The sequence below is a fragment of the Trichomycterus rosablanca genome, chromosome 12 (genome assembly GCF_030014385.1).
Source record: "Trichomycterus rosablanca isolate fTriRos1 chromosome 12, fTriRos1.hap1, whole genome shotgun sequence".
NCBI lineage: Eukaryota > Metazoa > Chordata > Actinopteri > Siluriformes > Trichomycteridae > Trichomycterus > Trichomycterus rosablanca.
In genome coordinates, this window is record NC_085999.1 from 19,007,994 (window position 1) to 19,034,535 (window position 26,542).

At 39.2% G+C, this 26,542-nt stretch overlaps 1 protein-coding gene across 1 annotated transcript in view; it reads left to right on the forward strand.

The window, feature by feature from the left end:
* Positions 1-26,542, forward strand: part of ncam2 (neural cell adhesion molecule 2) — a 467,141-nt gene that overhangs the window by 312,634 nt on the left and 127,965 nt on the right. The window contains exon 2 of the mRNA XM_063005428.1: positions 11,030-11,104. Within this exon, the coding sequence (XP_062861498.1) occupies positions 11,030-11,104 (75 nt within the window). The remainder of the gene's footprint in view (positions 1-11,029; positions 11,105-26,542) is intronic.

Here is a 26,542-nt window from a genome sequence, read left to right on the forward strand (position 1 = left end):
CTACCACTGTCCCTCAGGGTTTTATCAGGGAGCTCTGGTTTCCTCCCACAGTCCAGACATGCAGTCAGGTTGTTTGGAGATACAAAATTGCCTTAGGTGTGTTTGTGTGTGTGTGCATGTGTGAGTGTGTTTGCCCTGTAATGGTGTCCAGGGTGTTTCCTACTTTCCGCCCAGTGAATTGCACCCAGAGTGACCTTGACAGTATAAAGCAGAGGTAAGACAGACACTGAATGAATGAAATTAATAAATGAACTTTCGTCTGAGTAATGTTGTTTATTTAATATAAGTGTGATGAATGCTTTAATTAAGGGCATATTAGCATATAACGGCACATTCTCCTGGCTTTATGTAGTGTGAAAGAGTCTGTTAAGGTTACTGTAGTGGTGTTCCGGAGGACAGGAGTCCCTCTGTGCTTCAGGACATGATTAGAGTACAGCTGAGCCTAGGGGCATTAGATCTCTGCCAGCTTAATTACTGCATACAGACATTTGCCACCCAGCACACTTTACTTAGAATACCAACACATTGCAGTGAAGCTAAAAGCCATTGGCTCATATTGATTAGATATCCATGTATTCACTGTGGTTTCAGTGAGCAATGCGCCACTTGGGTTTGAGTTGTTTACACATTTTAATTGACTTTAAAAGACGAAAGAACTATAACTAGAACAATAACAAAATGTTTATTTATTTATTAGGATTTTAACGTCATGTTTTACACTCTTTGGTTACATTCTTGACATGTGAAACATGTTCCACCACTTGGGTGCAAGTACAGAGAAGAGGCTTGATGCTCGGAGGTTGTGTGGTACAGAGCGAGTTTATTAGACCTTGAAGGTAGCTTGGGGCTGGTCCAGTTTTGGTTTTGTAGGTGAGCATCAGGGTTTTAAACTGAATGTGTGCAGCTACAGGAAGCCAGTGAAGAAAACGCAGCAGTGGGGTGATGTGGCAGTGTTTAGGTTGGTTAAAGACCAGACGAGCAGCTGCATTTTGGATGAGTTGCAAGGGTTTAATATTGCACATTGGAGCACCTGCTAGGAGGAAGTTGCAGTAGTCCAGCTGTGAAATTACAAGTGACTGGACCAGAATCTGAGTGGCTTCCATGGAGAGAAATGGCCAAATCTTCTTAATGTTGTAGAGGAGGAACCGTCTTGCTGGGATTAAGCATTTAATTGAAAAAAACACAATGGCTTGCAATTAAATTTAATTCTGACATTAGTTTAGGATGCCCTTATTTTTACTGTTTATATAATTGAAAATCTGATCTGAGAGAGAGAAATATCTGGAGATGGCAAGTACAGTATATGGGCAAAAGTATGTGGCCCCATTGTAAAATAATAGGCATTAACATAGTCAAAAATGTTGAAGAGGCCGCTCAGGTGGCACAGCGGTAAAAACACACGCTGTAACCAGAGCTGGGATCTCGAATACAGGGGGGTGGGATATTAAAAAGCCGAATAGAGTCTTTCTCATAACTAATGCAGTTACATCCTCTGGTGGCTGATTGATGCGGCCTGCACTGAGATGGGAAAAGGGTGCTGTCAGGGTGCGTCTCTCCATACACAGTGTCGATCTCGTCAAAGTGTAGGTGACAAGATGCATACGGCATGCTGTCCACGTGTCGGAGGGGGCGTGGGTTAGCTTCGTTCTCCTCAATCAGAGCGGGGATCGGCTTTGGTGGAGAGGAAGCATGACGCAATCGGGCAAGTGGACACACTAAAAAATGGAGAAAAATATTGTTTAAAATGTTGAAGAGCATTTGTAAGGTCAGGCACTGATGTTAGATGAGAAGGTCTGGCTTGCAATCGACATTTCAATTTATCACAGAACTGTTCAGTATGTTTTTTAACCTTGCTTAGGGGTAAAACTGTTTAAAAATCAATCAATCAGACAGTGAAAAATCAAGTTTATTCGTATCATCATTAATAAAAAATAAGCTTTATTAGTTTTACTGAACAAAGTTCTAAACAAATCCATAGTAGCAGAATGTCTAATAAAACAAAGGATGTTAAAAATGATAACTGGCAACCTTTTTGGTATGTGGAGGGAGGTTGACTTTTAGATTATTATATTTATCCAGTTTTTATATCTTAGTGTGTAAAAAGTACTCAGATGTTCAAACAGAAACAGAGCTTTTGACCGCAGGCAGTCAGTCAGATGTAAGGAATGACCAACATGTTGCAGTATAGTGATCTGATTGATGTAGCTAGGGCACATGTAAAATTCATTTTACTTTAGAGAGAGCAAGGACCAGAGCACAGTTTAAATATTAATAAAAGAATCATAAAATTATCTCAAAGATACAAGCTCTCATTTTAATGATGTATTATCCATTGTAATGTAATTCTCATTAATGTTTTTTACTGCACCATTCTGAGCGAGTCCATCTGTTTCTCTGCATGCTTTGTTAGCCCCATTTCACCCTGTTCTTCAATGGTCAGAACCACCACAGGACCACCACAGAGCAGGACATTATTTAGGTGGTGGATGATTCTCAACACTGCAGTGACACCGACATGGTGGTGGTGTGTTAGTGTGTGTTGTGCTGGTGTGAGTGGATCAGACACAGCAGCGCTGCTGGAGTTTTAAGTACTGTGGCAACCCACTGTCCACTCTATTAGACACTCCTACCTAGTTGGTCCACCTAGTAGGTGTAAAGTCAGAGACGATCGCTTATTTATTGCTGCTGTTTGAGTTGGTTATCTTCTAGACCTTCATCAGTGGTCACAGGACGCTGCCTGCGGGGCGCTGTTGGCTATTTTTGGTTGGTGGACTATTCTCAGTCCAGCAGTGACAGTGAGGTGTTTAAAAACCCCATCAGTGCTGCTGTGTCTTATCCACTCATACCAGCACAACACACACTAACACACCACCACCATGTCAGTGTCACCGCAGTGCTGAGAATGATCCACCACCTAAATAATACCTGTTCTGTAGTGGTCCTGGGAGAATCCTGATCATTGAAGAACAGCATGAAAGGGGTCTAACAAAGCATGCAGAGAAACAGATGGACTACAGTCAGTAATTGTAGAACTACAAAGTGCTTCTATATGGTAAATGGAGCTGATAAAATGGACAGTGAGTGTAGAAACAAGGAGGTGGTTTTGATGTTATGGCTGATCGGTGTATAAAACACTATTACATAACTCTTGTGAAAGCCAGATAAGAAAACATAACAGTAAGGAGGCTAAATATTTTAGGCGTTTTTCCCATTACCCATAGCAGGAGCCTCTGTTTGTGTTTACTAAAAGCAAAATATGCAGTAAGATAATGCCAAGCCTGCAGTACAACAGGGAGTTTACAGGCCTGTGTGTATCAGCTAAAAAGATGGAGACAGAGCTAGGTGTTCTGGGAGGGATGCATTTATTTATTTATTTATTTATTTATTATGTATTATATAAGTCAGTTAAACCAAATCTGCAGATGGGTGATGAATTCAAGGAAAACATAAATAATTAAGAATCTGTTGGCGAATTTGACTAACAGTAGCAGTAGAGGATGTGTCTAAACTTTATATGGTAGGGTTGCAACGTCTAATGCAAATTTCAGTGGAGTGGCTCAAAAAACTAATTCACAGGTCCAGAGGGATGTGGAAGTAGTGATATACACACGTAAGATAAGTTATCCATCTTTATATTGGCCACAAGTAGCATACACCAAGAGAATGGTACAACTCTAAATGATTGATTTTTTGAAAGTGAGACACTCTAGTGGATAGGTTTTACTATAGTTGCCATTTTGCTGGTATGGTTGGTTTCCACTGGTTCACTAGAGGAATGTGGCACTGCACTGATTGTTACATTTAAATTTTTATTTAGCAAATGCTGTTATCCAAAGCCACGTACAGTACTGTGACAGTATATTATCTAAGCAATTGAAGGTTAAGGGCCTTGCTCAAGGGCCCAACAGTGGCATCCTGGCAGTGGTGGGGCTTGAATTAGTGACCTTTTGATTACTAGTCCAGTACCTTAACCACTAGGCTACAACTGCCCTGTCCATCTGTTCATCTGATCAACACAATCAAACAATCTCAATGAAAGTGGTGTCATCCAATGTACCCCTATTTACAGGGCACAGGCAACACTAAATTGTATCATAAGTATGAAAATTTAATAAATGATGTGCTTTGGCCTTCGCACCTGTCAAAGATTTTGAACTGGTATTGAAGGGGGGAAAAAATCAGTGGGTTTCTTATTGCTGCTGCCACTGAGACCTCTGCTGGCTATCGAGGTACCTGCATTAGGGATGGTTGATTCACGGATAGTAGTGTGATCTTCCACATGTAATACGGCACGGTGGCTCGGTGGGTAGCACTGTCGCCTCACAGCAAGAAGGTCCTGGGTTCGATCCCCAGGTTGGGCGGTCCGTGTCCTTTCTGTGTGGAGTTTGCATGTTCTCCACATGTCTGTGTGGGTTTTCTCCCACAGTCCAAAAACATGCAGTCAGGTTAATTGGAGACACTGAATTGCCCTGTAGGTGAATGGGTGTGTGTATGTGTGTCTGCCCTGCAATGGACTGGCGCCCCGTCCAGGGTGTTACTGTGTAACCCAGCCCATTGAAAGGCTGGGATAGGCTGCAGCACCCCCCCCCCCCCAACCCTAATTGGATAAGCGGTAAAAAAAAAGTGAGTGATACTGCTCTCTGTGAGACCCCGTCTTTGGAAGGTGAAAAAAAAAAAACAGCGATTGTGCGCATATTTGAGGGGGTGCGTGATAGTCTACAGATCTCCTTGGTTAGGGTGAGGGGTCAGCACCAGTGAAGGAAGTTACAATAAGGGAATTAAACACAACTTTAGAAAAAAAGGAAAAATTGCAAACATTGAAAAATATCAATACACTAAAATCAGCGGTTAAAGAAATGTCTCAGCATAAAAAAAAATACATCATTACAATACATAATTTACAGGCAACCTGGAACAAATCTAAATATGTATAAAGTGAATACTGAACATAGTACAGACCAGTGGAGGACAGCATTTGTAATTTCTGCAGTCCCATGCCACCAGATTCTAAGGGAATTAATTATATCCTAGAGTAAAACCTACACTGTAACAGTGGGTTGAATGCCTCTGATGAATTGAAAAAGAAAAAAAAATACAGCAATTCACTGTTACAGGGCACAAAGCTGTACAATTAAAAAAAAATAATGATCTATTAAGGTTTCAGATTTGGTGGTATATTTGCAGGTTATTTGTACTTGTGTAGTAATATTACTAAGGCAGTATGATAAAAACAAGGTGGGTATATTCACTGGACAGGGCATCAGTCCATTGCAGGGCAACATACAGCGGATCCTTTAACTCCTGCATGTTGAGAGGTGGAGCCTCCATGGATCGGACTTGTTTGTCCAGCACATCCCACAGATGCTCAATTGGATTGAGATCTGGGGACGTTGGAGGCCAAGTCAATAACTCAAACTCGTTGTTGTGCTCCTCAAACCATTCCTGAACCATTTTTGCTTTGTGGCAGGGTGCATTATCCTGCTGAAAGTGGCCACAGCCATCAGGGAATACTGCAACAATGCTTAGTTAGGTGGTACATGTCAAAGTAACACCCACATGGATGGCAGGACCCAAGGTTTCCCAGCAGAATATTGCCCAAAACATCACACTGCCTCCGCCGCTTACCTTCTTCCCATTATGCATCCTGCCACGTGTTCTCCAGGTAAGCGACGCACACACACCCGGCCATCCACGTGATGTTAAAGAAAACCATTCATCAGACCGGGCCACTTTCTTCCATTGACACCTTTCTATCAGAACCAGCATTAACTTCTTCAGCAATTTGAGCTTACACGGGCCAGCCTTCTCTCCCCACATGCATCAATGAGCCTTGACCGCCCATGACCCTGTCACCGGTTTACCACTGTGCCTTCCTTGAACCACTTTTGATAGATACTGACCACTGCAGAACAGGAACACCCCACAAGAGCTGCAGTTTTGGAGATGCTCTGACCCAGTCGTCATCAGCCATCACAATTTGGCCCTTGTCAAACTCGCTCAAATCCTTATGCTCGCCCATTTTTCCTGCTTCTAACACATCAACTTTGAGGATAAAATGTTCACTTGCTGCCTAATATATCCCACCCACTAACAGGTGCCGTGATGAAGGGACAATCAGTGTTATTAAGTCAGTGGTCATGATGTTATGCCTGGTCGGTGTACGTACACTTGGTTACATCACATAGGAACGCTGGGCAACTGGTTATACATTTATTAAATGCCTTTTTTGTTTAACTTTTCAAAATAGATTTTTCTATGTTCATGTTCTATCTGTTATCAGATTAAAGCATTTTTAAAGTTTTTAAGCATGTCAAGAGTGATAATCCTCATGTTTTCTGTGGCGACTCTTGATCCTTATCTTTTTAATTCGATTAGTTGGCCGACAGAGAGTCAGACTTTATCAGAAAATCATGGTTCCATGTCAATGCAATACAATTAATTCGCATAATTATAATTTGTTACACTCATAATTATCTTGGATGCTGTCAGAGATAACCTGTAACCCTGATTCACATTTTAAGCTTTAGAAGTGAATCTAAAAATGCTGAAAGCTGATGTTTGAAAACCAAGAGCTTATGGAAGGTACATAGCTTTCATAAAACACACATGCAGGTAGTAATGTCTGCTGTACTGTTTATAAAGCCAGATTAAGCTTTATACTTGGTATCAAGATAAGATTAAGCCAAAATAGAAGTGATTCAGATTTAGGTTAACAATAATGAACAGAGTGGGGAAAACTAGGGCTGCAATGTGTTGGGTAAACCAGTACCAGTGTTACACAACATGATGAATAGATAAAATATAGCCTGAATGTGTGTAAGGAAAATAACATGCTCCAACACACTGAATATCAATGCTGCATTGCATCCTGCAAGATCTTTATCCCATTACGTGTTAATAAATTCTCCTACATCGCCTTCCAGAGGCTGTATCTTCAACTGTTTTTAAAAATAGTGCCATAAAACTGAATACTGTTTTTAAACTATAGATGAGTAATATGCGATTTGAGATGCTGTTTCCACTTCCAACAGACTCATGTACACACTCGTGCACAGTTTACAGTTCACTTAGACTTAAACAGCTATTTTAGACACTTATGGTTTTAGCAGCTTTAGCTCTCTCATACAAAGAGCATTTCTGGAAGTCTCGGATGCCTGTTTGAAGCATAGCTCTATACACTATCCACTGATTTCAACAGATATTCCATAAAAATATTGGTGCTATTTGAAAAAATCATGTGGGTTGTGTTCTAGGGCTTTTAGCTGAAAATGTGTTTATTTATGAAACAACATTCAATATTCAGCCACATTAAAAATACAGAAAAAAGGAAAAATCAAAAAGCAAGAGTAAAAAAATATATATCCTAAACAACTAAAGTACAAGTACAACCCCAAATCAGAAAAAAAAGTTGGGACAGCATGGAAAATACAAATAAAAAAAAAAACACAGAGTTTCTTACATTTACTTTGACTTTTATTTCATTGCAGACAGTATGAACCTGAGATATTTCATGTTTTGTCTGCTCAACTTCATTTCATTTATTAATAAATATCCATTCCTGCATTTCAGGCCTGCAACACAACCCAAAAAAGCTGGGACAGTACAGCACTTACCACTTTGTAATGTTGCCATTCCTATTCACCACCGTTAAAAGAAGTTTTGGCACCGAGGATACCAAGTGATTTAGTGTTTCAGCTTTTATTTTGTCCCATTCTTCCTGCAAACACGTCTTAAGATGTGCAACAGTACAGGGTTGTCGTTGTTGCATTTTTCGTTTCAAAATTCTCCACACATTTTCTATTGGGGACAGGTCAGGACTGCAGGCATGCCTTTGTAATGTGTGCAGCATGTGGTTTCAGCTTAAGCTTGCGCCCTTGACCTTTACGCACTGAAATTCCTCCCAATTCCTTAAATCGTTTAATGATATTGTGGCCCCGGCGAGCAGGAAGGATAGCGTCAGGGCCGCAAGTGAGCTGCCTTTGGCAGTTCATTCAGTGCTTTAGGGACAGACACCCATTCATACACACATACATTCATACAACAGACAAACATATAAGCTACTTACCCAACCCTCACCGCAGCCACCCCACTCCCAACAACGGGATACACGGCTACGGTGAGCTTAGACACCACTGCCGCAAGGCTTTCTGGGTAAAGCCTGTGCCGACGCTACAATATTATGCACTGTAGAGGGAGAAATATGCAAATCCCTTCCCATCTTTCTTTGCGGTACATTGTTTTTAAACATTTCAATTATTTTCTCACACATTTGTTGACAAACTGAAGATCTTTGCTTATCAACGACTCAGCCTTTCCTGGATGCTGATTTTGTACCAAACCATGATTATAATCACCTGTTGACATCACCTGTTTGGAATCACATCGTTATTTAGTTTTTTTCACCTCATTACTAGCCCTAAATTGCTCCCGTCCCAACTTTTTTTGGAATGTAATGTATATTACAAATGTATATGTATATTAACAAATGAAATGAAGCTGAGCAGACAAAACATGAAATATCTTGGATTCAAACTATGTGCAATCAAATAAAAGTCAAAGTAAATGTAAGGAACACTGCATCTTTTTTTATTTGCATTTTCCATACTGTCCCAACTTTTTCTGATTTGGGGTTGTACAATTTATTTATAAATGTATATACATTTCTTGTTAATACTACACAGACTACGGACTACACACACTTTTTGGTGACATTTTGCTTGAACCCTTAGTCATTACACTGACATATAATATTTATGAGGGTGTTGTAAGTTGTCATAGCAGTTAATGTCAGGTAGTATAACAGTTTTATGTAACCAGTGACTGTTACTGACATTCATAAAATGTCATTCACATATTTGCATGTTTCCCCTACAAAACAGTTGTCACAACATTATACTGTATATTAAGAGCTGTTCTGTCTGAGACTTCTTTTGTCCTTAAAAACTCTGCATAAAAGTATACAATTTATTTGTATAAATATATAGAAATACGGTTTGAGAATGTTGATGTTGCTGTGGGCAGTAGATCTCATCCTTAGGCTTATCTTTATCCAGATGACTGGCTCTTGCTTCTTTCAGATTGTGCAGTAATTAATCATTTTGTCAAATGCCATTGATTTCCTAGAAGCTGTACTGTGTGTGTCTTTACATTTCCATGTGTGTGCATAAAAGTATTACAAATATACAACCCCAAATCAGAAAAAGAAAAGCTGACTTAATAAAACATCCATTCCTGTAATATATTTTTTTTTTTTAAGTTGGGACAGAGGCAATTTAGGGCTAGTAATGACGTAAAAAAAATGCAGTATCCATACCAGGCTTTGAGGAGCAAATATGGGCAGATGATTCCCAGTTGTGAGAAAATGATTACAATATTTATATCCAAAGTTTATCTAAGGAAGATTGGAAGGTATTTGCATGTTTTACCCACTACAGTGCATAAAAGCATTAAACGATTCAAGTAATCTGGTGGTATTGCAAAAAAAGGCAAGGATGCAAGCCTCATGATCCCTTTAGCTGATATAACCACATGAAGAAGGGATTACTTTGGCAAACATTTGTCAACTTTCTTTAAGTACTGCAATACAGAGTTAAATTCACAAATGTTTTGTGCACAATTTAACAGTGCAAAAAAGAAGCCTTATGTTAACCATGTCCAGAAGAAGCATCTGGGATGGACAATCACACAATGGAAATGTGTATTGTGGTCAATAGAATCAGTATTAATGTTCTTTTTTGGAATAAATTGATGGTGTTTGCTTAAAAAAAACCCACTCAGACTGTTATCAGCAAGTCTGAAAGCCAGGGTCTATCATGGTATGGGATTGTGTCAGTACCCTTGACAAAAGTCTGTGATTTCAGCATTTATGCAGAAAAGTACATTAAGAATTTAGAGCAACATATGCTGCCTTCACGACAACATCATTTCTAGGGACGTCCATGCATTTTTCAACAAGACAATGCAAAACCCACATGCTGCACACATTACAGAGGCATTGCTGCAGAAAAGAGGGTACGATTGCTAGACTGGCCTGCCTGCAGTCCTGATCTGTCCCCAATAGAGAATGTGTGGAGAATTTTGAAGCAAAAAATGCAACAACAACTTCATACTGCTTCACACTTTGCAGGAAGAATGGTAAAATAACACCTAAAACACTTAGTCTCCTTGATTCCAAAAAGTGTTTTGAGAAGGAATGGCAACATTACAAAGTGGTAAATGCTTTACCATCACAGCTTTCTTGAAATGCAGGGATAGATTTAAATTGACATAAACTGAAGTTGAGCAGAACCAAGACATGAAATATCTTTGGTTCATACTGTCTGCAGTAAAAATTAAGGTCAAGAAACAATGCAGGTTTTTTAGATTTTACTGTCCCAACTGTTTCTGATTTAAGGTTGTACATTAGTCAGTCTTTTTATTAACACGAGGAACTAGCTGACCTGAAACTGCTAGAATTTTCTCTTTATTTCTATTCCCAGAGCTTACTGGCCTGCCTTTTTTTTCCTCACACACCAGCTCACACATTCACGACTTCAGCTCATGAATACATTATTCAGCTCTTTTATATGCAGACTTCAGTGCTCTCCTCCACACCAATGCACCTGAGCAGCCCACTGGTTTACATTACACGCTTTAATGAAAAGTACCAGCCACCCCAGCCACCCAGCGAACCACGTCTCCTCCGCACACACCTTCCAATCTTTACTTATTATTTGGTCTAATACAGTACAAGTGCATGGTAGTACCCAACAGTTCAGAGCATCGGGGTTGGTTCTTAAATCCGCAGGACAAAGATTTAGGGGAGAGCCAAAGAAGTGGTAATGCCAGCAACAGCCAGAACGAAAGAGATCAAAAGATTATCAGCATTTTTTTCTGTTCTACACATTTTTTCACTAGGCTTTCCATTTTCTGCACCACATCTGATCTATATCAGATCTCTCTCATCACTCCAGCTTATATAACATTTTATGAGGATCTCTTTTGTCTGTTTGATTAATTTCTTATGACCTTATTTCTCTGTTTCTGCTAGGTGTCCTGCAGGTTTCCATCTCTCTGAAGAAAGTCGAACTGAGTGTGGGGGAGTCCAAGTTCTTCACATGCACAGGTCAGATGCTCACATACCAAGAGTCTGCTAATCTCTTGAACTTGCTGTTTAAAAAAAAAATGCAAATCAGATGCCCAGCAGTGACTGGGGTTATTGTATACGTTAATTATGTATGAAATATATATTTTAACAGTAGATAAAAATGTAGAGATATCAAGCAAACAAAATATCTGAAGGGCATGTTGATCACTTTCCAAGTGACCATGAGTGGGAAAGTAAAGTGTACTTTTAAATTAATGCAATCAGCTATCGGCCGACATGATCGGTTAGTGAGATAGCCGAAGCCCTGCAACTGATTGGCACCCTATTCAGGATATAACTGCCTTTCGCCCAGCGTCCAATTATTCTTACAAAGATAAAACGGTTGATAAAAAATAAAATAAACAAACAGTTAATTTAATGTAATAATAAACAGCATTTACTTGCTTTTAATGTGCTCTACAGTGTGTCCACACTCCATAATATATATATATACAGGGTTGGACAATGAAACTGAAACACCTGGTTTTAGACCACAATAATTTATTAGTATGGTGTAGGGCCTCCTTTTGCGGCCAATACAGCGTCAATTCGTCTTGGAAATGACATATACAAGTCCTGCACAGTGGTCAGAGGGATTTTAAGCCATTCTTCTTGCAGGATAGTGGCCAGGTCACTACGTGATGCTGGTGGAGGAAAACGTTTCCTGACTCGCTTCTCCAAAACACCCCAAAGTGGCTCAATAATATTTAGATCTGGTGACTGTGCAGGCCATGGGAGATGTTCAACTTCACTTTCATGTTCATCAAACCAATCTTTCACCAGTCTTGCTGTGTGTATTGGTGCATTGTCATCCTGATACACGGCACCGCCTTCAGGATACAATGTTTGAACCATTGGATGCACATGGTCCTCCAGAATGGTTCGGTAGTCCTTGGCAGTGACGCGCCCATCTAGCACAAGTATTGGGCCAAGGGAATGCCATGATATGGCAGCCCAAACCATCACTGATCCACCCCCATGCTTCACTCTGGGCATGCAACAGTCTGGGTGGTACGCTTCTTTGGGGCTTCTCCACACCGTAACTCTCCCGGATGTGGGGAAAACAGTAAAGGTGGACTCATCAGAGAACAATACATGTTTCACATTGTCCACAGCCCAAGATTTGCGCTCCTTGCACCATTGAAACCGACGTTTGGCATTGGCACGAGTAACCAAAGGTTTGGCTATAGCAGCCCGGCCGTGTATATTGACCCTGTGGAGCTCCCGACGGACAGTTCTGGTGGAAACAGGAGAGTTGAGGTGCACATTTAATTCTGCCGTGATTTGGGCAGCCGTGGTTTTATGTTTTTTGGATACACAATCCGGGTTAGCACCCGAACATCCCTTTCAGACAGCTTCCTCTTGCGTCCACAGTTAATCCTGTTGGATGTGGTTTGTCCTTCTTGGTGGTATGCTGACATTACCCTGGATACCGTGGATCTTGATACATCACAAAGACTTGCTGTCTTGGTCACAGATGCGCCAGCAAGACGTGCACCAACAATTTGTCATCTTTTGAACTCTGGTATGTCACCCATAATGTTGTGTGCATTGCAATATTTTGAGCAAAACTGTGCTCTTACCCTGCTAATTGAACCTTCACACTCTGCTCTTACTGGTGCAATGTGCAATTAATGAAGATTGGCCACCAGACTGGTCCAATTTAGCCATGAAACCTCCCACACTAAAATGACAGGTGTTTCAGTTTCATTGTCCAACCCCTGTATATATATACAGTGTATCACAAAAGTGAGTACACCCCTCACATTTCTGCAAATATTTCATTATATCTTTTCATGGGACAACACTATAGACATGAAACTTGGATATAACTTAGAGTAGTCAGTGTACAGCTTGTATAGCAGTGTAGATTTACTGTCTTCTGAAAATAACTCAACACACAGCCATTAATGTCTAAATGGCTGGCAACATAAGTGAGTACACCCCACAGTGAACATGTCCAAATTGTGCCCAAATGTGTCGTTGTCCCTCCCTGGTGTCGTGTGTCAAGGTCCCAGGTGTAAATGGGGAGCAGGGCTGTTAAATTTGGTGTTTTGGGTACAATTCTCTCATACTGGCCACTGGATATTCAACATGGCACCTCATGGCAAAGAACTCTCTGAGGATGTGAGAAATAGAATTGTTGCTCTCCACAAAGATGGCCTGGGCTATAAGAAGATTGCTAACACCCTGAAACTGAGCTACAGCATGGTGGCCAAGGTCATACAGCGGTTTTCCAGGACAGGTTCCACTCGGAACAGGCTTCGCCAGGGTCAACCAAAGAAGTTGAGTCCACGTGTTCGGCGTCATATCCAGAGGTTGGCTTTAAAAATTAGACACATGAGTGCTGCCAGCATTGCTGCAGAGGTTGAAGACGTGGGAGGTCAGCCTGTCAGTGCTCAGACCATACGCCGCACACTGCATCAACTCGGTCTGCATGGTCGTCATCCCAGAAGGAAGCTGACGCACAAGAAAGCCCGCAAACAGTTTGCTGAAGACAAGCAGTCCAAGAACATGGATTACTGGAATGCCCTGTGGTCTGACGAGACCAAGATAAACTTGTTTGGCTCAGATGGTGTCCAGCATGTGTGGCGGCGCCCTGGTGAGAAGTACCAAGACAACTGTATCTTGCCTACAGTCAAGCATGGTGGTGGTAGCATCATGGTCTTGGGCTGCATGAGTGTTGCTGGCACTGGGGAGCTGCAGTTCATTGAGGGAAACATGAATTCCAACATGTACTGTGACATTCTGAAACAGAGCATGATCCCCTCCCTTCGAAAACTGGGCCTCATGGCAGTTTTCCAACAGGATAACGACCCCAAACACAACCTCCAAGATGACAACTGCCTTGCTAAGGAAGCTGAAGGTAAAGGTGATGGACTAAACCCAATTGAGCACCTGTGGCGCATCCTCAAGTGGAAGGTGGAGGAGTTCAAGGTGTCTAACATCCACCAGCTCCGTGATGTCATCATGGAGGAGTGGAAGAGGATTCCAGTAGCAACCTGTGCAGCTCTGGTGAATTCCATGCCCAGGAGGGTTAAGGCAGTGCTGGATAATAATGATGGTCACACAAAATATTGACACTTTGGGCACAATTTGGACATGTTCACTGTGGGGTGTACTCACTTATGTTGCCAGCCATTTAGACATTAATGGCTGTGTGTTGAGTTATTTTCATAAGACAGTAAATCTACACTGCTATACAAGCTGTACACTGACTACTCTAAGTTATATCCAAGTTTTATTTCTATAGTGTTGTCCCATGAAAAGATATAATAAAATATTTGCAGAAATGTGAGGGGTGTACTCACTTTTGTGATACACTGTATATATATATATAAATAAAGAATGGTTTAAAAAGCTTTAACACTTTGACATACAGTTTTTACATAGTTATCAGAGTTAGAAGTTATTAAGCAACAACTTTAATCCCTTGTGTTTAAATGTGTCAGATATCCAAAGGCTGCATATTGGTCATTAAAAATAAGTAAATAAATAATAAAAAAGTTTCTTCTTTAATAACAGAAATTATCACTACAATCAAAATATGACAAAATGTAATGATGTTTATTCTAATGATTAGCAACAGCGTGTGACGAAAAAAAAAACATTTCTGTGTTCATGCAACTAACTTGCTGTTTTCAGATGTGTGCTACTAGATGCAGATTATTTTGGCAAAAGAAAGGCAAAGGGGAATTGGAAATGACTAAAAGAAGATCCAAGAAACATATGAAAACAAGAGTCCCAAGATTTCATGTGCATATAAATAAGTATTTATGTATTTGGGTCATTGACGTGACGCCTAAATTTTCTGTCCGACTGCATTTTCTTTAGTTAAGAAAATGTTTAAATGCATAAAAAGATGCCATATGTATGTAGTATCTCTCCTATATATGCACTCAATTTAAATTTTCACAAAACATTAGTAAATTGTCATTTTTTTATTTTTAAAGTGTCAAAATATCATATGGTGCGACCGTCCGGCCATGACTTCTGTTTTAAAAACTTCATTTAAATTCTCTACACCTATTCGTCTTTATTTTATGTCCTACTCGGCATAATTTTTAGTGTTTTGCAGTACTGTACAAAAATGCAAAGCGTTTTTATTTTAATTTCCATCATAATATACAAACAAACTTTGTCCGATGATGCCCATTTTATGAAATATCATGTGGTGCGACCATGAAGAAATGGCCACTTTGGGGTTTTAATGTAGAAAACAAGTCAAAGACTTGAAGTTGTATCATACACCTATTTGTCAAGGGCCCTTGAAAGCATCAAGCAGGTTTGTAACTCAAACTCAATTTTCAAAAAAATAACCCTTTTAACAGCTGGTATATAGTTGTCATATTTGGATATCATGTGGTATGACCTCAAAAATATAATGAATATTAAGTTATTTCTACAAACATATATTTTAATTATAGATTTCAGAATTACATTATGTGGGAAGCTAGCTTATTTTGTTATGGTGGCCAATTCTGTGCCTGTAAATTTGAACTACACTTGAAAATATCATGTGGTGCGACCAAATATCATGCGGTGCGACCATTGCAGAGTGATTTCCATGATGGATTTATGTCCTAGATTGGCAGTATTTGTGCTTTTATATATATAAAACTGATGATTTATATATGTAAAGTACTTTATTATAGTTTTTGGGATATATATTTTTTGCAACATGACTAATATTTCAGAAACAATGACTTATGTTTAAACTTTGAACAATTTTTGAAAAATGCAAAATTAAAAATAGTGCATGTAATTTCACTTTGGTAATTATGCATTTTTAGGCATTTATTCTTTTTTTATTTATATATTTATTTAAATCTGCAGTATGATCTCAGTACCTGGCTAGGAGAAGAGAAAGGTTATGTTAAACATGAAGCATAAATAAACAAACATGAAGTACATATAGCTTGGGTGTATTGTAGTTATTTTTATCACCTGGAGAAAAATAGATTTTTCATTAACATGTTTTTCTGCTGTCTATCATTAGTGCAAAATAAAATATACCCTATAATTAAGGCATAACACTATTTACTGACCAGGCATAACATTATTAGCACTGACAGGTAAAGTGAATAACACTGATTATTTCTTCACATGTTAGTTGGGGGGGAGGGCGGGTATATTAGGCAGCAAGTGAACATTTTATTCTCAAAGTTGATGTTAGAAGCAGGAAAAAGTTTGATGAGTTTGACGAGGGCCAAACTGTGATGGCTAGACGACTGGGTCAGAGCATCTCCAAAACTGCAGCTCTTGTGGGGTGTTCCCGGTCTGCAGTGGTCAGTATCTATCAAAAGTGGTCTAAAGAAGAAACAGTGGTAAACCAGCGACAGGGTCATGGTCGGCCAAGGCTCATTGATGCACGTGGGGAGCGAAGGCTGGCCCGTGTGGTCCAACAGACGAGCTACTGTAGCTCAAATTGCTGAAGAAGTTAATGCTGGTTCTGATAGAAAGGTGTCAGAATACACAGTGCATCACAGTTTGTTGCATATGGGGCTGCTTAGCCGCAGACCAGTCAGGGTGCCCATGCTGACCCCTGTCCACCACCGAAAGTGCCAACAATGGACACATGAGCATTGCAACTGGTCCACGGAGCAATGGAAGAAGGTGGCCTGGTCTGATGAAGCACGTTTTTTTTTTTACATCATGTGGATGGCCGGGTGCTGGTGCTGTGTGTTGCTTACATGGGGAACACATGGCACCAGGATGCACTATAGAAAGAAGGCGAGCCAGCGGAGGCAGTGTGATGCTTTGGGCAACATTGTGCTGGGAAACCTCGGGTCCTGCCATCTTTCCTACCTAAACATTGTTACAGACCATGTACACCCTTTCATGGAAAGTTTGTGAAACATTTCTATTCATGTCAGTTTGATGAAATGTTAATAAAATCTGGTTTAAATTTATTGTTGTAGGGAATTTGTTTATTGATCTCTTCAAATAGATTTTTAACAATAAGAGGTCTTCATGTCATTTGGGGCGACCACTTATCATGTGGTGCAACCAATAACAGAAGTAACTGAATTAAATTATAAATAATAAATCTCACTTATGTTGCTAAAATATTAATCACTGATGCAGTATGCCTAAGTTAAAGGTAATTTTAAAAAAAAATTAATATGTTTAATGTGATTTACAGGAAAAATAAGTCTGTCAAGTACATTTAAGGCAGTGAATTTGATGTTATACAACAAAAAATACAAGTACATTATTTACAAAAACTTAAAGTAATAACATAATTTGTTTCTAAACACATTATATTATTAAGTACTTGCAAAAAAACTGTTAAGCATGTTGAGAAAATTAATTAATTTTAAAATAAATCACAGTCGCACCACATGACATTTTGTTAGGCCACAGCCAATTCCTCTGGATGAAAAAACATTAAATTTTTTATAGGAATTTACATGTACACAACATTCTAAATAAGTGAACAATTGCAAGAAACACTCTTATTTTTAGTATTTTAAAATTGGCCTGTTGAAATTCCTTATTCGTCATTGACCCATTTAACACACCAAATCAGCTGACAATGATCTTAAAGTAATAAATATTAAACTACACTATTGTGTACTATTTATCTATACATACACCAACTAGGCATAACATTATGACCACTGACAGGTGAAGAACAACACTGATTATCTCTTCATCATGGCACCTGTTAGTGGGTGGGATATATTAGGCAGCAAGTGAACATTTTATCCTAAAAGTTGATGTGTTAGAAGCAGGAAAAATGGGCAAGCGTAAGGATTTGACAAGGGCCAAATTGTGATGACTAGATGACTGAGTCAGAGCATCTCCAAAACTGCAGCTCTCGTGGGGTGTTCCCGGTCTGCAGAGCACAATGAGTTTGAGGTGTTGACTTGGCCTCGAAATTCCCCAGATCTCAATCCAATCGAGCATCTGTGGGATGTGCTGGACAAACAAGTCAGATCAATGGAGGCCCCCACCTCTCAACTTACAGGAGTTAAAGGATCTGCTGCTAACATCTTGGTGCCAGATACCACAGCACACCTTCTAGTCTAGCATGGTCTAGTGGAGTCCATGGCTCAACAGGTCAGGGCTGTTTTGGCAGCAAAAGGGGGACCAACACAATATTAGGAAGGTGATCATAATGTTATGCCTGATCGGTGTATATTTTGTTTATAATTTTATGTTTTGCTTTAGCATTAAATATCAAAACAGGGCAGCCAAGTAGCGCAGCGGGATATTCCACTAACACATCAGCGCAGAGATTCTGAACTCCTCGGTTTAAAACTCGCTGTTGCCACCGGTCGGCTGGGCGCCATCTAGTATAATTGGCAGTGCCTGCAGCAGACACGGTTCTGCTAAGGCGGGATGACTGGACTATGTGGATGGGGTTTTCAAACGCTGTGTAAGGACCCTGATTAGCAGACAGAGAGGTACCTGTGCAGAGTGCATAGGTGAAAAAGGGTTCCGCTAAGGGCTGTACTGGTTACAAATACTTTAATTTTGTATTCTTAATATGTATTTTGAAGGTTTTATATGTGCCTCTAACCCTGCATTTAAATATTTCAAAATATTGACTCATCCCTGCTATCTGATTCCTAATATAAATATAAATATGGTTTTAGTAAAACAGAAATCAAGGATTCTTTTTAAATGAACTCTTCAGACTTTAACTCACAGCTTCATTTATTACATAAACCTAATGTGGTAAGAGTGTAAAATATCACCAGTAAATCATGCTTAATCAAGGCCTGCTGAGATGGTTTCAGTGTTAAATTTATTTGCTACTATTTTGATGCAGACAAGCAAAAATGTATTAATTTAGTAACTAAGCAGCAAGCTGAGCTTATATTCACCACCACAGAGCCTGACATTCACCCCCTAAGACATCATTACACAAGCGGATACAGAGGACCTGATTTAGAAAGATCCCAAATAAAGTACTCATTAGCTTGAGCAGTCTAGTAGATTCTGTGTGTGTGGTGAGTGAGCATGTCAAGGTGGATTTATTTGCAATTATGGTGCAAAAATAGCACAAAAACAATATGTAAATGAGGTTTTTGTGTGTGTTGAATTGTATCCGATCGTCATGGCTAATTCAAATCTCAAAGAAAACAGGAGGAGGAGAGCTTTTATCCAGCCAGTGTGTACTGAAGTGAGGCATAAATACTGTGACGCTTTGAAAGCTCTGCCAAAACATCTAATAACAACTTTTTCTCTCTCTTTTTTTCTCATTCCCAAAATAATTACATTTTATCTTAACTACATCTTTAGAGGATTAATACTCTTATACTAGAGCATTCAATGAAAAAGAAATACTGAAGATAAAACTTTGATAATTATTTGTCTTTGTAATTCTTGGTACACCCTGTTTAATAAATTCGTTTGCACAAATTTCTTTCTGGTAGCCCATATTAAATCAGGGCTAATGTGTATAAACAGTGTCTGCAACCTTAATAATTTAAATAATACTTAATGCTTAATAATAATAATACTTACTAATACAGTGGTATCTTGAAACTCGATGTCAGTTGGTTCTGGGAGTGGCGTTGAGTTTAAAAGGTGTTGAGTTTTAAGGTATTTTTTTCCCATAAGGATGTATGGGAAACCTGTTAATGCATTTTATGGTCCCATGGAACTGCATATATTTTAGGCTAATGTAAAATAATGGGGTTGTTTTTGACACTTATACACTGAAAATAACACAAGTATAATATAAAAAACAATAAAAAATCAATAAAAAATACAATAAAACCTGCACTTTACCTTAACTTCTTTATTTTTTCCTTCCGCTTCTTAATTAGTAGAGAGAACTTATGAGCAGTAATAATTAAGAAAGGTTTAGTGCTTCTGTATTATTATTTTAATACATTGTCACATTAAGCTTTTTTTTTAAATAATAAGCGTTTTAGACTTTCTCGGAAAAGCTAATTCTCACCATTTCTCAGCACCCCGAGCTATAACACAAGTTTAAAAGTGAAACAGGAGAAAAATCCAGCTAAACACAGATACATGTGGAGCTGGATTTGAGTGGATTTGACGGTTATTCTACACAAATGCAGATTTGTCTCATATTCTCACTTTGATGACTTTTTATCGTACAGCTCAAGCCGAGCGCAGCAGTCGCACACATGTTGAGTTTAAGGGTAAAGTTGAGTTTAAGGGTACAAATTTCTTGAGGAAGGGTGTTAAGTTTGAAAGATTTTAAGTTTAGGGGACGTTGAGTTACAAGGTACCAGTGTACTTTTAATACTAATCAAATATGTTTCTTTTTTGTTTATTTGTTTTGCTTTGATTTTGTGACTGAAAACAAATGTTTAAATTTTTTCATTAAATTATTGTAGGCTTTTATATATATATATGTGATGTGTCAAAAAAATAAATAAATATAGCAACGTGTTAGTAATAATGATTAACTACAGCTTGTGATTCTTTTAACAAATGGGCTAATTTAACATCACCTGTTGCAAAGTAAATGGGACGGTGGTCATTTTACCATCATCGTAAGTAAAACCCTCAGTCACCTTATACTGAGAGGAAATTTGTTTAGAAAGCCAGGTGCAATCCAAAAACTAGAACAGATTTGACATGAGTTAGATGTTGACAATCTGGTGACAGTGAACAGGTTTTTCTCCTAACCTTGGCAAAGAGGTCACTGTTCCAGTTACTTTTTAATAAGATCAATCAAACAGATGTCACTATCAGTAATGATGAACAGAAACTAAGGAGGTCATGCCACAAAGTTAAATGGCAAGACAGAACTTTCTCTACCACATACTTATTAAATCCAAGTTGGTGTATGTACAAATCCTATTTACAAAAAAAGGGACACTTTCTAAAACACAATAAAAACTGTACTTTGTTAAATTTCATGAACATTACAAGATAAAACTGCAAAGAAAAAATGTGTTTGGAATAAGTAAATGAGGCAAAATAAGTCTAAGGTTATAGTAGCAACACTGTTCTGGAAGATTCTGTAATTTGCAATTTAATTGGTAACTGTTCATCAGGGTTGAGCATAAAAGGAGGATTAGTCTTTGCAAGCAAGGATGGGTCATAGTTAATCACTTTCTGCCAAACTTAATAAGCTAATTGTCAGTCAGTTTAAAAACAATATTTCTCAGTGCACAATCGCAAACAATTAAGGTCTTTTATAATTTACAATTCATAATATCATGAAAGATTTAGGGAGTCAAAATAAATCTAAGAGCGTAAATGCCAAGGTTACAAATCACTGCTGAATGTGTGTTACCATCAAGGCCTCTGTAACGAGTTGGGACTAGACAAGAGAGGGCAGACACACACACAGATGTTTTAACAAAGAATTTAATAATAACAAAAGACAAGACAAGCTTACACAAGACAAGACATACTAGCACAATCACAAGAATTAAGCTAAATGCTAAGCTAGCCGCTAACTCCAATCTAAACAAACATGAACAATGCCAAAACTAAAGTAAATGCTATGCTAACTGCCAACCTAACTGCTAAGCTAAACATATGAAACAGGAAAACTATGCTAATTTAAGTTTTTAGCAGATGCATTTAGCAGACGCTTTTATCCAAAGCGACTTACAGTCTAAGCAACTGAGGTTTAAGGGCCTTGTTCAAGGGCCCAACAGTTGCAATCTGACAGGGGTGGGGTTTGTACCAGCGACCTTCTGCTTACTAGTCCAGTACCTTAACCGCTAGGCTACAACTGCCCTACAAAAAGAACATGACAAAACCAAAAGCATTAGTCATGACATGACAAACCAACATAAGCATGACAAACCAACATGAGAATCGAACCTCTTAAATGCTCTAAGCTTTACCTCTTAAACGAGGTGCAGCTGTGGATAATTAGCATGGGCCCTGTTCATAGTTTGTTGACTTCAAACTGAAAACGAAGACTCCAACATGTGCTCCTGGAGAGAGGGGCATGGCGGCACATAAACACTCAACCTGCTCTGGGAGCACAGAGGGGCTGCTGAAGCTGAATTCGTGACAGCAAGCAATATTGTTTAAAAAACCGACATGGACATAGCCACATGGGCTCAGAAGTAGGGCTGTCGCGCTAACCGCAATTTTGAAATATCGCGGTATAGACCAGCCAACCGCAGGGCATGCCAAGCAACCGCATCACCGCGATATTCACGTTTTTTTTCTTTCTTCTCTTTTTTTTTTTTTGCAGGGTCCATCTTGTTTTACGCTTACATTCGGGCGTAATAAATGTTAAATAAATTCATAATGAAAATGAGCTAAGAGCGTCATTTTCCCGCAACCTGTTCTCATGCGTTGCTGCTGAGTGTCGGGCTTTGTGTTTTAAAATGTAAACAATGGCAACAGGAATTCTAGGCAAGTTTATTAATGATTAAATTCAGTTCACACTCAATAAAATACTTGTAATTTAGACTATATTCAAACAGCCTCGGCGTACTAAAACACTTAATGATGGTTAATATGGCATTGCAGCCTGCAAATATTCTCTTGCTGGAATGATTTAAATGTATTTTTTCGTTGAATAAAAATGTATTGAAACGAATAATAACTTAAAATGTAGTATATATTATGTTAATTATATCTACTAAATAGATAGTTAATAGTGGCGCAATCACCGGGCTAGATTTGCTTTGATCTGTAAAGTCGCATGCAGGATCAGTACACTGTGTATTAGTGTAACATCGGTAACGTCGGGAACATCACTACCCCACTCACATCCTCTCTAGACCACATCAGGTGAACATGTTGGTTCTTCTAGCGCGCATGATAAGGCAGGTTTAAACTCTTACAGACTTTATTCTTTATTCTATTTTTTTTACCATATTTTGATTAGATGTGCGTTTTTAGCCTAAACACTTTTTTTTTCGTTTCACAGTGTATATCTAGCCTAGGCTAGAAGCTAAATTTAAACCTTTTTTAATAGAGAAAAGACGCGCATCCCTGCTCTGTTCTGTATTTAACAATAAACACGCATTTCATTGGTCTTAAAGCTGTCTCATCTTTGTCATTATAAAGCAATAATATATCGAATCATAGCCTAACAATAAAGCTTGTTTATATAGCTCTAAAATCCAGATTAATTAAGTAATTTTCAAAAACAAAAACAAAAACAAAAAATTGCGATATTACCGCATACTGCGATATTGAGACAGGTTGAATATCGCAAGGGGATATTCTTTCACCGCGACAGCCCTACTCAGAAGTACTTTTTCTCATTGTCACTTTTACAGTTTGTTGCTGCATCAAGCAATGCAACCTCAAACTGTATTATGCAAAGAAGACGCCTTATAGTAATTTTGCACAGAAATGCCAACAGTTCTCTGGGCTCGAAGTTACTTGAGATGGACCCAAAGACATTAAAATGTTTTCTGTGGTCAAATGAGTCAATGCTTTTTGGGGGGGAAATGGAGATTAAATTCTCCATGCCAAAAATGAAAAAGACCATCTTGACTCTTACGAAAAGTGCAAAAACCAGCATCTGTTAAAGGCAGCATTTGTTGCTTAAAAATATCAGTTTAATTTTCTGCATTAATGCTGCCATCAAAGAAGTGTAAATTACTTTTGCCAAAGGCACTGACTCATTCCCATACCATGACAGACCCTGGCTTTTGAACTTGTGCTCAGGACCAAAGATAAAAAAGACCGTCCAGACTGTTATCAGCAACATGGCGTCAATCTCTTCTAAAAAATAAATGAATTATCAGAAATATTGATTCGTCTGACCACAATAAATAAAGAACATGTGTTTGACTGGCCTGCCTGCAGTCCAGATCTGCCTCGTATTAAAAATGTATGGCCGCCATGAAGACGATAATCAAATAACAGCAACCACAGAGTGTTAAGCAGCAGAAACAAAGTATCAAGCAAGAACAATTAGTCAAGCAACAATTAGTATCTTAAATTCCCAAACAATTAAAAAGTACACCGATCAGGCATAACATTATGACCATTTTCCTAATATTGTGTTGGTCCCCCTTTTGCTGCCAGAACAGCCCTGACCCATCAAGCCATGGACTGGACTAGACCCCTGAAGGTGTGCTGTGGTATCTGGCACCAAGATATTAGCAGCAGATCCTTTAACTCCTGTAAGTTGTGAGGTGGGGCCTCCATGGATCAGACTTGTTTGTCCAGCACATCACACAGATGCTCGATTGGATTGAGATCTGGGGAATTTGGAGGCCAAGTCAACACCTTAAACTTGTTGTTGTGCTCCTCAAACCATTCCTGAACCTTTTTGCCACAGCCATCAGGGAATACCGTTTCCATGAAAGGGTGTACATGGTCTGCAACAATGCTTAGGTAGATGGTACGTGTAAGTAACATCCACATGGATGGCAGGAACCAAGGTTTCCCAGCAGAACATTGCCCAAATCATCACACTGCCTCTGCCAGTTTGCTTTCTTCCCATAGTGCATTTTGGTGCCATGTGTTCCCCAGGTAAGCCACGCACACACACCCTGCCATCCATGTGATTGGCACCCTGACTGGTCTGCGATGCACTGTGTATTCTGACACCTTTCTATCAGAACCTGCATTAACTTCTTCAGCAGTTTGAGCTACAGTAGCTCGCCTGTTGGATCGGACCACACGGGCCAGCCTTCGCTCCCCAAGTGCATCAATGAGCCTTGGCCGCCCATGACCCTGTCGCCGGTTTACCACTGTTCCTTCCTTGGACCACTTTTGATAGATACTGACCACTGCAGACCAGGAACACATGCCAAAAGAGCTGCAGGTTTGGAGATGCTCTGACCCAGTCGTCTAGCCATCACAATTTGGCCCTTGTCAAACTAGCTCAAATCCTTATGCTTGTCCATTTTTCCTGCTTCTAACACATCAACTCTGAGGATAAAATGTTCACTTGCTGCCTAATATATCCCACCCACTAACAGGTGCTGTAATAAAGAGATAATCAGTGTTATTCACTTCACCTGTCAGTGGTCATAATGTTATACCTGGTCGGGGTATTATTAGAAAAAAAGGTGATGTGACCCAGTGGTAAACATGCCTCTGTCACACCTTTTTTTGTTGCAGGCATCATATATGTTTAAGTTAGTCATTGAAAACACTAAAAATCCTATATGTGTCCTTTACTTTGTTTAATAAAGGTTCAAGTGAATTAACAAATTACAGATTTCAGTTTTATTGTATTTTTTGAAAGTGTCCCTACTTTTCTGGAAATGGGGTATGTATATTTTAGCTCACAATAATTAAACTTCAGTTACATAACATTTGGCACACTTGAATCTCAGCTGTGGTATCAACCAGCGACACGCACAGACAGGCATGATTGGCTGTGCCTGTACAGAGGGGAAGAGGTTAAAGGCCTCTTCCGTCTGGTTGAGGTGCTCGTACTGGCAATGGATAATCTAGAAAGCTTAGAGTGTCTCTCCAAATGTGATGCAGGTCTCAGAGTTGCCACTGTTGTCAGGGAAGAAGATATGGATGGCAAATACATGCATGTTGGAGGGGGTGTGCGATAGTCTTAGCCTTCCTTGACCAGGATATGGGGGGGCATTGATTATAGTGGCAAGATTCCAGTGGGAGGAAACTGGAGATGGCTTGATTGGGACCAAATGGGGAAAAAATACACATTTGAAGGAACTGCAAAAAACTTAAGACTACCATGTACTGTACAATTGTGTGTAACAACTTTTAATGTATAGGATTACATTAATACTATTAGGGCTATAGTATAAGGTTAAAGACTTCTTTTAAGGTTAAAGTTGACGAACTATGTGCACAGGTAACACCAAACTATTGATCGACTGATAAAACAGCTGATAATAAGTGTAATCACACAACGCCTGATTAAAATAGTACCACAAAGGTTACAGCCACATTACATCAGATATAATACTTATTAAAGCTATAAGAAGATGGCATGCAATTCCAGACAAATTAAGACTTTTTAAGGACCCTTGGCACTCGTTCCAAAAAGCAGCTAGTTTCCAATTAGCAGTTTCAACATCGCTGCCTTTTACTGCCAGCTGTGCTTTCTATCACATTCTTACAACAACTGATGTCTCTGTGGTACAGAGGAAGTGGTTTATTTTAGTAAGATTTAATCACCCATGCACATAAAAAGTATTATACCTGCATATCATCAGCAAGACCTAACTAGGTTCTTCTTATTATTATTTCTGTAATTATTAGGTTCCATCTTTGTTCCTCATTTCCCTATATTTCCCCCACGCACCTCTGTGCACTAAAATATGCACACAAATTGCTATCTGGAGGTAAAGAAGGCAAACTGCAATACAGGCCTCTTTTATTAAGATACTAATTCAAGCACATGAAAGCTGTGCTTGTTTTGCAGTTCAGGTTTAGGTTATAGCCACATCTTTTCAATTACTGAGCTCAAAGGCTGTGCTGTACTGAGTCATCTATCTTAAAGAAAGAAGCGGCATTTCAGATATCATTTCAGAAATCTCAGCAAGTCAACCCTCTATGTACCGT